Source organism: Calidris pugnax, unplaced genomic scaffold, assembly GCF_001431845.1.
Source record: "Calidris pugnax isolate Ruff unplaced genomic scaffold, ASM143184v1 scaffold421, whole genome shotgun sequence".
NCBI lineage: Eukaryota > Metazoa > Chordata > Aves > Charadriiformes > Scolopacidae > Calidris > Calidris pugnax.
The window spans coordinates 109,663-122,191 of record NW_015091166.1 but is presented as its reverse complement, the minus strand read 5'-3'; the positions used below and the strand labels follow the sequence as shown (position 1 = coordinate 122,191).

The window sequence follows — 12,529 nt, the reverse complement described above, 5'->3', positions numbered from 1 at the left end:
GGTCCCGGGGTGAGCTCGCCGGGTCCCCTGAGAGCTGGCAGAGCCGCACCGGGGGGGGGGGGGGACACACAGGGTGGCAGAGGTGGGGGGACCACCTCGGGTGGGAATGGTGGGGGCCAGAGGGTGAACACAAACCACCGGGAAGTGCCGGAGCAGGAGAGAATTCCCAAGGGAAGGAGAGAAGTTGCTGTGCCGAGGAGAACCCCAGATGAGATCCCACCTGGAAACAACGAGTTATCATGGGGGGGGGGTGAGAGAAGTCTGAAGAGAAGGTGTGGAGAGAGGAGAGGACCCCCCCGGGGGGACACAGAGCGGCAGGGAGCCTTCTCCCCAGCACGGGGGTGTCTGTGTGATGGGCACCAGTTTCAGAACTGAGGGACCTCTGTCCGTGCCTGAATAGAAGAGGGAACTTCAGGCGGTTGCAGGAAGAGTAAATGGCTCTATTTTGTCTTTTTGGGCCTTTCTCTTCACTTCCCAAATAGTCCGTCTCCGAAGTTACGAGGTAGGTTTTGGTGGATCTCCATCTAAGCAGCTGAGCTGCTTCTTCTCTGCTGCCGGTCAGGAAGGTGGAAAATTGGAGGTGTGACTACAGTCGTGGCTCTTTGGCTGTTAAAGTACTAACATTCTTTGCGTTTTCCTCTCCCTAGAGCCCCTTGCGCTGCAAATTTCTGGATGCCCAGCACCCCCTGCTCACGCAGCTGCTGAATGCGTGAAGAAGCAGCTGACCAGGAGAGGGGCTCGTAAGCAGCTGCTAAGATGGGCATGAGGATCAAGCTGCACAGCACCAATCACCCCAACAACCTGCTGAAGGAACTCAACAAGTGCAGGCTCTCCGAGACCATGTGCGACGTCACCATTTTGGTGGGCACCCGCTCCTTCGCGGCCCACAAGGCCGTCCTGGCCTGCGCCGCCGGCTACTTCCAAAACCTCTTTCTCAACACGGGCCTGGACGCTGCCAGGACCTACGTGGTGGATTTCATCACGCCCGCCAACTTCGAGAAGATCCTCAGCTTCGTGTACACCTCGGAGCTCTTCACCGACCTCATCAACGTGGGCGTCATTTACGAGGTGGCGGAGCGGCTGGGCATGGAGGATCTGCTCAAGGCCTGCCACTCCACCTTCCCCGACCTGGAGAGCTCGGCCATCACGAAACAACCCTCCTTGTCCGTGAGCGAAGGGAGGTCGGGTCCCCTGAGCAGCACCTCCTCAGAGCAGAGCCACTCTTTGGGTGAGATCCGGGGAGGCGGCGGGGAGCATTTTGGCCCGGAACGGAATTACATCCTCCACGGGGAAGTGTCGGGCAGCTACAAGGAGGATGAGAGGAACACGGTGAGCGAAGGCAGCCAGACCCTTCCCCTGATGCACCCGCAGCAGCCTCCCAAAACGGAGCAGGAGTCGGAGCAGGGGCCTTTCCCTCCCGCCGCCGGCGCGGCCCCTCAGCCCGGCCTGGGCAGCGTCAACATCGTTGTCCAAACCACGGCGAGCTCCTGCCAGCAGTACAAGGTCCAGAGCAACGGTGACTACGGCAAAGGTGTCTTCTTTACCTCTGATCCTTCCCTGGACGTCTCCGCGGGGAGCAACTCCTGTCCCAGCAACAGCGACCACTCCAAAGAGCAAGGATTCGGGCAGATGGATGAGCTTCAGCTGGAGGATTTGGGTGAGGATGAGCTGCATTTCGAGGATGCCAGCGAGGAGCTGGGCCCGTCGGAAGAAGTTATCGAGCTGAGTGATGACAGCGAAGAAGAGCTGGCCTTTGAGAACGACAGCCGGGACAGCAAGGCCATGCCCTGCCAGGTCTGCAAGAAGGTCCTGGAGCCCAACATCCAGTTGATCCGCCAACACGCCAGGGACCACGTGGATCTGCTCACGGGGAACTGCAAGGTCTGCGAAACCCACTTCCAGGACCGGAACTCCAGGGTGACTCACGTCTTGTCCCACATCGGCATCTTCCTCTTCTCCTGCGACATGTGCGAGACCAAGTTCTTCACCCAGTGGCAGCTGACCCTCCACCGGCGAGAAGGGGTCTTTGACAACAACGTCATTGTCCACCCCAGCGACCCTCTGCCCGGGAAGGTCACCGTGTTTGGGGGAGGGCCCGGCTCGGAGCTGGCGTGCGCTGCCTGCGGGAAGCCCTTGGCCAAAGATTTCCACACCGTCCGCAACCACATCCTGGACCACGTCAACCTGAAAAGCCAGACGTGCGGCGTGTGCGACCAGCGGCACCTCAGCCTCTGCAGCCTGATGTGGCACACCCTGTCTCACCTGGGCATCTCCGTCTTCTCCTGCTCCGTCTGTGCCAACAGCTTCGTGGATCGGCACCTCCTGGAGAAGCACTTGGCCGTTCACCAGAACGTGGAAGAAGCTCTTTTCCGTTGCCACTTCTGCGGCCAGAGCTTCAAGCTGGAAGCGGCGTATCGTTACCACGTCAGCCAGCACAAATGTGGGGGCAGCTTGGAGATCCGACCCGGTTTCGGGGACCGTCTCCAGCAGCAGGGCCTACAGAAGAGGAAGCTGCCGGAGGAGTTCCTGAGCGAAGACTTGGCGCTGCAGAACCAGCCGGGCAACAGCAAGTACAGCTGCAAGGTGTGTGGGAAGAGGTTTGCCCACACCAGTGAGTTCAACTACCACCGGAGGATCCACACTGGGGAGAAGCCCTACCAGTGCAAGGTGTGCCACAAGTTCTTCCGCGGCCGCTCCACCATCAAGTGCCACCTGCGGACGCACTCGGGGGCCCTCATGTACCGCTGCACCGTCTGCGGGCACTACAGCTCCACGCTCAACCTCATGAGCAAGCACATAGGGGTCCACAAAGGCAGCCTCCCCCCGGACTTCACCATCGAACAGACTTTCATGTACATCATCCATTCCAAAGACGCGGAGAAAAACACGGACAGCTGATGGGGGCGAGGCGGGGCAGGGCCAGGAAAAGGAGCAAGCGCTGATTGCGGAAGCTGTGGAAAAAAAAAAAGTCATTTATTTTATTTAATGGTCAGGCATCATGGGTGGAATCCTCCTTTTCTAATTTTTTTTTTTTTAATGTTTTTGGGGTTATTTTTTTTGGCCTTGCTAGGGCTTTTTAGATTGGTGACATTGTACAAATGAACGGCACGTGAGCTACGTCACTGTTTCCAAGAAGTCTGTCGTGTTTACTTACCTCTGGTCCTGTTAGAGGCCATCGAGTTCTGTGTTTTTAGCGTTTCTCACTAGGTTTTGAATCTAGATTTTTTATTTTTTTTTTTTAATAACCTTTTAGCCCACTTGACTAGGCTAACCCTCAGTTTGAGCTTGTCCACAAACTGATGCTGCTAAGATTTTTCACACCTGACCTCAGTAGAGAGGGACGGAGCCAGAGCAGGATGGTGCTGGACTTGAAGAAAAGGAGAGAAAAAAAGAAAAAGAAAGAAAAAAAGAAAAAAAAAAAAAAAGACTCATTCTGGGCATCACTGGGGTTCTGCTGCTATTGCAGGGAGATAAGCAAAGTCCGTGTCACCAAATGGGCCTTGAAGTCGTTGGTCCCTTGCAGGGAGACGAGCCACGGCGTGTGAGCGCGCTCGTGCCAGCGAGGATGGAGACCTGGTGGGTGAAGGAAAGGGATTGTCACCCTCACGGGCAGTTCCTGGGCCCTGGTCCGAGCAGGGAGCAGGGCTGGTGGCTTCTCTGCTGTGCCCACGGCTTCTTGCTTGTGCCACCAGCTCCCTGAGGAGCCCGAGCGGCGCCGGAGGGAAGAGGCGGCTGCGTGAGGTCTCTCGGAGGAGTCGCTGAACCGGAGAGGGCAGGGGCAGCGGGTTCCTGCTGTGGGATGGGCTGCTCCTCGGGAGATATTCCGTGGTGGCACGGTCACACCTGACTTCTGCCAGTCCACAGCTGGCCACCGAGAGGGTGCCCATGTCGCCACCGCTCTCCTCCGCCGGCGCCGCGCGTCCCGGGGCTGCCGACGTGCCGGATGCCAGAGAGCGGCGTCGCCGCCGCCGTGCGGGCCCCGGCATCGAGACGTGATGAAGCTTTGCCTTAACTCCCAGGAAGGTACCTTTGAGGACTCTTCTCTCCACCGAAGGGACAGCCCCCTCCTGCTGCCCCCCCCCCACCGTGGATCACCCTGTCCCAGACTTGTCTCGTGGCAAACGTGCGGCGCAGGATGTTGTCGGTGCGACGTGAGTTGGTTCATCTCTGGTTGGATGGGGCTGTAGCTTCAAGTAGGGGGCTGTGGGGGCTGGTGGGAGCCTCAGCTTGACCCCTCCATCTTGGACACGGGCTGGGGACCCTCCTCAGTTCGGGGGGCTCTCCTTGGCCGCGCTGGCGAGGTCAGCCCCGTGCCGGCAGTGTTTACACCGAGAAGGGTGGGGATGGGCTTTTTCCCATGTTATCCTGCTGTGGGGCAGAGGTGGAGAGGAACAAATATTTCCGATGCCGCAGCGTGAGTTATGGCTGCCCTTAGGTAACTTCATTCTACCTCACAAAACAGGAAGCGCTCGGGGCTTTTCAAGCCGCCGTCGCGGTCGTAGTCACTCGGCTCCTGCGCTTCTGTAAACGATGTGCTGTTACAAAACAAAAAAAAAACTAGTGATTTGCAAACCCTGTGAACCCGTCCTGCTTTCCCTTCCTCTCGGAGGGAGCGGCGGAGGAGCGGCCTGGGCTGGGTGGGTGGTGGGTGAGCTTGGAATTCCTGGGGGGGTTGCTCCCCTGTGGCCTTGGGCAAGTCACTTGGCCTCTTTGCCTCAGTTTCCTCATCTGTAAAATGAGGGTGGTGACACTTGTGGTACCTACCTACCTCCCGGGAGCGTGGCGGAGTCGCTGGCTGGTGCCTGCGAAGCGCGTGGGGGACGCGGAGCGCTCGGTGAACGCTGACCCTCCGCGTCCCAGGGGACCCGCAGCCCCCATCCTCCCCTGCTCTGTGCCAGTTCCTCGGCCTGGCCCACTCGGGGTCACTCCTCTTATCACCTCCCCGGCGAAAGCAAACCCCCTCTTTAGCCCTGGCCCACTCGGGGTCACTCCTCTTATCACCTCCCCGCCGAAAGCAACCCCCCCCCTTTAGCCCTGTCCCCCTCGCAGCCCTGTGAAACCAGCCCTGGAGCAATATAAGAAGTGGGGAGGGTTTTGGGGGGCAGGAATGTGGGTGCTGGTGGGGGGGCAGCGGCGCTGGGATGTCTCCTGGGGTTTGGGGAGCACGGGGACGTTGGCCGGGAGTGAGAGGAAGGACTTCCCATCCTGGGAGAGAGGAGTTGGAGGGTGTGGAGTTGTGGGGCAGCTGGAAGGCCCTGCCCCTCAGCTCCATCCATCCTTTCGTCCCTGTAAAAGCCGCGTTTCCACCGTGGCAGCTCTGGGTCCATCCCCACTGCGACGGGGGATGAGATGGGTCGGTGTGGAGCCATGTCCCCCCCAGGCCGTGCTGAGGCCTGCCTGGCCCTGACGACCCTTCCCAGATGGCTCCTTTGTCCTGACCGTGTCCCCCCCTCCCCAAGTCACCCCATGGACCCACGGCGCCCGAGTCCAACCCCGCTGCTCGGAGATGGGGAGGGAGGGATGGACCTTGCTGAGGAGGAAGGAGAGGATGGATGGCTGAGGCCATCGGGAGTTTGTGTCATTTCCCCAGGCCCCGTGGCATTGGCCAAGTTTGGGGGTGGCTGATGGTGTTAAACTGGGTTTGTCCTGGTTTTGGTGCCCGTTTCAGAGGTGGGGAGGCACCGAGGTGATCCCAGACCCTGGGGCTGGGCCGTGTCCACCACTGGAGCTCTGGTTTCCAAACCCCCTGGTACCAGTCGGCTGCTGGGCCACGGCCTGTGGTCGCTGCCTGGTCTGCGGGGCCGTGTTTAGCCTGATGGTGTTAAGTTTAAAAATATATCTATAGCATTTTGAGAACGTGTGGCACTCTAGAAAAGTGTGGGAGGTGGTGGCAAGTCAGTGGAGGCTCCTCTGAGGAGCTCGTGGAGTTGTCCCAGGGGTGGCTGGTGGAGAGGAGGGGATGGGACCTGCTCTGGAGATGATTGCTATGAAGGATGCGAGGGGGGCAACAAGGCTCGGGAGAGCCACCTCGAGCCCCTCCTAAAATGCCCCAGAAGCTTTGATGAGCTTTTGGGTGGGTTTGGGTGCTGCTGCGCGGAAGCGTCTTGCAGCCCCGTGTCTAGATAAGCTGTGAAGCAAAAAGCCTTTTGTGCACATAAACCAAAAAAAAAGAGAAGCTTTTACACTGAAACACTAACCGGGCAAAGCAAGCCCACCCTTCTGGACACAGGGACGGGGAAAGCAAAAGCCCACCCCGTTTTCTGGGCCGGGGCAGCGCTCGGGTCCCCGGCGTTTCTGCGTCTCGGATACTTTCCTGTGTTAAAATGAGTTATTCCCACATGAAACACCCTGAGATCAGATCCCATCTCCTGGGGGGAAGCCGGATCCGCAGTGCTCCTGCTCAGAGGGGGTTTCCCAGGAGGGGTCAGAGACCTGTGACCCCCCCCTTCTCCCCCGGCCGGTCCTGGGCCTCCCCAGGGCTCTGTGTCCCCGTCCCCTCGGCTGTCCCCGAGCCTGGGGAGCTCCTTGGTCCCCTGGGAAGCTGTGTGGATGGAGCGAGGGGGGCTTGGTGAAGCCCCCCACCCCCAGGCTGTGTGTCCCCAAGGGGCCGTAGCTGTGTCACGGTGGAGGCACCCGGTGATGGCCGGGGAGCTCCGGGCCTGCGGCGTGGGGCTGTGTGTGCCGGGGGGGCAGCCCCACACCAGGGGCCAAGCATCATTTGTGGCATCAGGGGGACTGGGGCCGATGCTCTGTGCCCAAATCTGCCCCCACTCTGCTGTGGGGTGGCCCTTGGCTTGTGTCCCCCCCCCCACCCCGGCCACACTGTCCCTCCATGACCATGGGGACGACACTTACCTACCTCGCCCGGGGCAGCCGCCAGGTTTAACTCGTGTCTGCAAAGTGCTTTGGGATCCTGGGGGGGGGCACAGGAGGGGAAGGGGCTCCCCCCGGGAGCGTTGGAAAAGAGCGTTGGGGTCGCAGGTCCCCGCACGAAACCCTGGCACAAAATTCCCCCCCCAAAAAGGCAGCGCTTCGAGTCTTGCTCCCCATTTCTAAAACAACAAATTTCAGTTTGGTTCTCCCCCCTTCTCAAAGGATCCAGGTCTCGTATCAGAATAATTAAGCAGAAGAAAGAAAGAAAAAAGAGTTGAATTGCTGTCTAACCTTTTCGTTAAGTTAATAGTAGGTACTGACCTCCTGATATTTAAGTGTTTACTATCTATTTGCTGTAAAGTTTTGTATATTTTGTAAACTTTCCCCCCCAAATAGTAGATGTCTAAAATCGTTGTACATCGGGTTCTTTTATACTCCATTGTTCAGCACAAAGTGTGGTTTTTATTTAGAATAATAAAATGGAAAACGTTGACCTCTTGTGCCTCGCTTCTTTACCAAACTTTGTGCCTTTAAAATGTGCAGATTGGCATTTTCTGTCCCTTCGGGGGTGCCAGGGGAAGCGCGTGAGCCCTTCCTGCTGCTCTCCTTGCCCCTGTGCTGGGCTCCGCGGGGACTGTGGCGCGTGTCCAGGGGCCTCTTCCTCAGTAGCAGGAGCAGCACCAAGAGAAGGGGCTGTGGTCTTTCTTGGGGCTGTTTCTGCAACAGGTTGGGAGAGGAACCCTCGTTAGGAGCCGTTGAGGAAGTTCTTGGGGTTTGGGCTCCTCCTGGGTGAGCCCTGGCCCGTGGCAGCTGGGGAGCAAACGCTGTTCTTCTCCAGCACGAGGTTTCCATCCCTCCTGGCGTGGGATCAGGGCGACCTGCCCTCGGCCAAGGTGCCTGGTCCCGGTTGCTGCTGGAGCCATTGGGTCAGCACCACCCTGGGGAGAGCGTTCCTACTGGGACAGGACCAGTTCCCCATCCCAGTGACCAGTAGCAGGCACTGGAAATCCAACCTGGGAGGGACTTATAGCCAGGAACCACTATGGGAGCCCGTGACGGGGCCAGTTTGTCCTCTGGGATGGTGGGGGCTTTAAAGGGACATCTGAGGGACCCACCTAAAGGACCTGCTGGGCTTCAAGCCCCCACCCCCGGGAGGGTGTCATGGATTATCCCCAACCAGCGACTGCCGGCGACTCCTCCCCCTGCCACATCAGGCCAAAACCAGGATATTTGGGGTTATTTGAGGCCCCTCTGGCCCTGAGGTCTATGAACAGAGTCGCAAGGCACAGCAGGAGAGTTTTAAAAAAAAAAAAAAATTTAATAGGTCAAATAGCAAATTTTACATGTTTAAGTAACTGGAAATTGAATATATTGTTGTCCTGATTATGTCGCCCGTCAAGTGTCTTGTTATTGTGTACTTATCTGCAATTTCTTCGTTGAAAATGGCAGAGTTTTAGCAAAAGGAAGCCTTAGGGAAGACTCTGGATCGAAGCTGTCGGTCGTGTCAGCGTGAGGCTGGTCCCGGGTCCGGTGTCGGTGCAGATCCCGAAGGAAGCTTCTGCCCTGGGGGGGACCTACAGCCGAGGTGCCTCCACGCTCTCGGGCTGTGAAACTGGCTGTAAAAAACTTAATTAATGAAGAGGAACGGTCGTGAGTTGCTTCCCTGAACAGGGGAGCTCTTGTGTCCCAGGGGCCTGGCTTCTTCCCCAGCCACAGCACAAATATTTCTGTGTCAGAGATGGATTTGGCTTTTTCTGTCGACGCCGGTGCCCCCCCCCAGAAGTGGGAAGGAACATCTCCGTGCACGAGGAGAGCTGGAGTATTTATTGGGTGCTTCACCCTGTCTCAGAGCCCCTGGAAGTGGCAGAACCGTTCCCGGCCAGTCCCGAGATAAGGGGCATCCGTGATAACCCCCCCCCCCGGGACATCCTGTCCCCCTGCACCTCCAGCATCCTGTCCCTGGATTTGCTTATGCTTTGCTTTTTTTGAAAAATGTGTTTCTTGGGCAGCTCAAGGCCTTCGGTAGATTTATGGACTCCCTTCCAGCCACTGCTGCTCCCTCACCTTCCCCTGCCCAAGGCTCGACCCGCAGCACGTGGCCGCGGCGGCGTCCGGACGGCGATGAACTTTCTCCGGATGCTCCAGGGTTTCTGCACGGGGTGGAAAAACGCCCAGAAACTCACCAGGAGACTGGGATTAACAGGAGGGGTCTCCTGCTGCAGAACACAAACTGGGGACCCCCCACCTCTGCCGCCACCGGTCACCGGTTTGGAAGCAGCTGAGCCCAGTCAAACCCAGTTTTAACCATTGGTTAATTTGCAAAATTGCTGTCAACGAGTTGCTGCTCTTGACTCAGAATCACAGAATCTTCTAGGTTGGAAGGGACCTTCAAGATCATCTTGTCCAACCGTCAACCTCATTTTGACAAAAATAGACACCCCCACAACAAACAAGGAGCATCATTAATATCCAGCCTGAACCTCCCCTGGGGCAACTTGAGGCCATTTCCTCTCGTCCTGTCGCCTGGGACTTGAGAAAAGAGACCGACCCCCACCTCTCTACCCCCTCCTTTCAGGGAGTTGGAGAGAGCAAGAAGGTCTCCCCTCAGCCTCCTCTTCTCCAGGCTGAACACCCCCAGCTCCCTCAGCCTCTCCTCATCAGACTTATTCTCCAGACCCCTCACCAGCTTTGTCGCCCTTCTCTGGACCCGCTCCAGCACCTCGATGTCTTTTTTATGGGAGGGGGCCCAAAACTGGACACAGCACTCGAGGTGAGGCCTCACCAGTGCCCAGTACAGGGGGACAACCACCTCTCGGGCCCTACTCCCCACGCTGTTCCTGACACAGGCCAGGATGCTGGTGGCTTTCTTGGCCACCTCGTTCCTCCCCTCGTTAAAGCCCAGCTCTGTGTCACGCTCAGCCCCTCGCGGTGGCGTTGCCTTCATTTTTTTCTGTAAAATCAGGCTTTCGGCCGTTCGCCGGACGCGGGGAGGGAGAGGTTTTTTGTGTTTCCTCCCTCCTGCTGGGGATGGCGTCGGGCAGAGGGGCACCGTATCCGCAGCACGTGTGGAAGTGAAAGTCCAAGGGCTGAAGAAGAAGTCGTGGGGAAGGGAAATGATCGAGTGCCCCCAGCCCCACGGGTCGGGGAAAGGGGGGGTCAGGTCCCAGGGGCCGGATTTGTGTTGAGACTTCCAAGCAGGCAGAGTGAATGCGCTTTATTACTGCAAGTGTATCTTTCAGCAAACAGGAAATATCTCTTTCTGGAGTTCTTTTCTTTAGCTAAGTAGAACCTGACAGAGCAGCAGCTCATCAGAGGCGAGGTGCCCGCAGCTCCCCCGCACCATCGCTGGGCACCCCCCTGCCCTGCCCCAGAGCGTGGGGCTGGGGTGGGGGGCAACAAGAAGTGCTGTTTAAAAGCAAAGTGTCTGCTCATCACCAGGAAAATCACTCTCACTGATCTCAGTGAGGGCAGGGGGCTGCCCCCCAACCCCACAGCCACTTGCCAGTGATGAGTGGGAGAGCCTGACCCCCCCCCTTAATTGGGAGGGTTGTTGTCCTTTGTGATGACTATGGAGTGCTGCGTGGTGGAGGAGGAATGGTCGGCGCCCTTCTGGCTGCCTTGGTCTTTGGGGATGTACTTAACCACGGCGGAGATGAGTTTGCTGCGGAAGTTTTTGCTGAGGAAGTTGTAGAGGACGGGGTTGATGACGCAGTGGAGGAGGGTGAAGCAGTCGATGATGTCGTAGAAGAAGTAGAGGAAGTGGGCGAAGGTGCAGTGGAGGATGATGTGGTTGCCGTCGAGGGTGAGCAGCGTGAGCATGACGTGGAAGGGCAGCCAGCTGAGCAGGAACACCACGATGTAGGCGTAGATGAGCAGACAGTGCTTCCTGCTCTCCGGCTTGGAGCGCTTGATGAACCTGGCCGTCAGGATGTTGAAAATGGTGATGATGGGGAAGGGGATGAGGAACCCGATGGTGGTGGTGGCCAAGCTGACCGCCAGCGCCCACTCGTCGTAGGTCTCAAAGGGGGCCATGAAGATGCAGATGGGCTCTCCCGTGTTGACCAGCTGCATGTGAGCAACCTCCAGGAAGGGGATGGCTGCTGCCAAGACCCAGCTGCAGGCGCAGACGACGCGGCGCGCGCGGTGCTGGTGCTTGCGCCAGAAGAGGGAGGAGCTGGTGAGGGACACGTAGCGATCCACGCTCAGGCAGGTGAGGAAGAAGATGCTGGCGTACATGTTGGCAAAGTAGAAGTAGTGGGTGAAGCGGCAGAGGAAGCTGCCCCAGAGCCAGGTGTAATCCAGCATCACCTCCAGCATCCAGATGGGCAGCGAGAGCAGCACCCCGAGGTCGGCGATGGCCATGTTGATAATGTAGAGGTTGACCAAGCTCTTGTTGCCCCGCGTCTGCCAGTTGACCCAGATGACGAGGAGGTTCTCCACCAAGCCCACCACGAAGATGACCAGGTAAAGGATGAAGAGGATCACCCTCTTGACGTTCTCATCCAGGCTGAACTCGCAGAAGGTATAGGTATAGTTCAGGAGGTGGAAGAGCTCGGACCAGTTGTGGTATTCCCCATACTCGTTCAGGAGAGTGTGGGTCTCGGTGGGGGCAGTGGTCACCTCAGCCATCCTGGTAGCTGCACGGAAGGGGAAAGGGGTGAGTTTTGGCCCAAAAATACAGAGAAACAGCCCGTCTCTGCCGTCAGAGCTCAGTCACAGAATCCCAGAATCTTCTAGGTTGGAAGGGACCTTCAAGATCATCTTGTCCAACCGTCAACCTCATTTTGGAAAAAATAGACACCCCCACAACAAACAAGGAGCATCATCACTAAACCAGACCTCCCAGCACCACATCAACCCGGCTTTTGAACACCTCCAGGGAGGCTCTGAAAGTGCTCTTCTCTATTATTTTTTTCATCCAGCTTTTACTCCTGTGCTGACTACCCACTACGGTGACATCAACCCTCAAAAGATGCTGGATCCACACCAAATAATAACCTCACACCCCAGAGAAAGCACGAGCCACAAACAGAGGCCACCCGTGCACCCACACACGCTCCAGGAGGTGGTTGTCCCCAGGTGGTGGCTGTCCCCAGGTGGTGGCTGTCCCCAAATGTGGTGTCCCCCGTCCCACCACCCGCTCAGCCGGGAAGGGAGGTGAGATCCCCTCCATCCCCGAGGCTCGGTGACATCGGTGACAGCAGAAACGGAGCTGAGGACCTTTTGGGCAGGAGCCCCCCCTCCACGGCGTCCCCTGCCACCCCCCGGGGGCTCAAGGTCCTGCGGCCACGGGGATCCTGCATCCAGCAACCGGCTGTGAGGCCCCCGGGGCACCGGCACCGTTCGAGGCACCGGGGAGGGACCGTGTCTGTTGGGACCCCCCCCCTCCCAACATCCCCCCCGCTCCCGACCCTCCTTGGTGTGCGGTCCCTTCATAAACCCGCCCTGCCCGTCTGGGGACCCTCGGGACTTCCAAGTAGGTGACAAAATTATAAGCTTTTAAGGAAATGCGCTTGACCCCAACATCCTTTTATTGCCCAAAGTGCCGAGAGCTCCGACCCCCAGCGCAGCTGCATCCGCACGGAGGAGCCGCCGCCCGCCCCGTCCAACCTCGGGCCGCTGGCAGAGCTCGTCGGACCGGCCAGGAGCCCCCCCC

General features: G+C 58.3%; 3 protein-coding genes across 3 annotated transcripts in view; 2 read left to right on the top strand and 1 right to left on the bottom strand.

The window, feature by feature from the left end:
- The window catches only part of MYO1A (myosin IA), a 38,861-nt gene extending 38,148 nt beyond the window's left edge, over positions 1-713 (top strand). Inside the window, exon 25 of the mRNA XM_014959359.1 lies at positions 648-713. Coding sequence (XP_014814845.1) covers positions 648-713 — 66 coding nt within the window. The remainder of the gene's footprint in view (positions 1-647) is intronic.
- Positions 644-7,366, top strand: ZBTB39 (zinc finger and BTB domain containing 39). The gene has a single exon (XM_014959365.1). It carries the CDS (start codon positions 757-759, stop codon positions 2,896-2,898), a length of 2,142 nt encoding a protein of 713 aa, XP_014814851.1. The 5' UTR covers positions 644-756; the 3' UTR covers positions 2,899-7,366.
- A 2,265-nt stretch (positions 7,367-9,631) lies between these two features.
- Positions 9,632-11,508, bottom strand: GPR182 (G protein-coupled receptor 182). The gene has a single exon (XM_014959366.1). The coding sequence runs from the start codon at positions 11,500-11,502 to the stop codon at positions 10,408-10,410; it is 1,095 nt and encodes a 364-aa protein (XP_014814852.1). The 5' UTR covers positions 11,503-11,508; the 3' UTR covers positions 9,632-10,407.
- Positions 11,509-12,529: the final 1,021 nt, after the last annotated feature.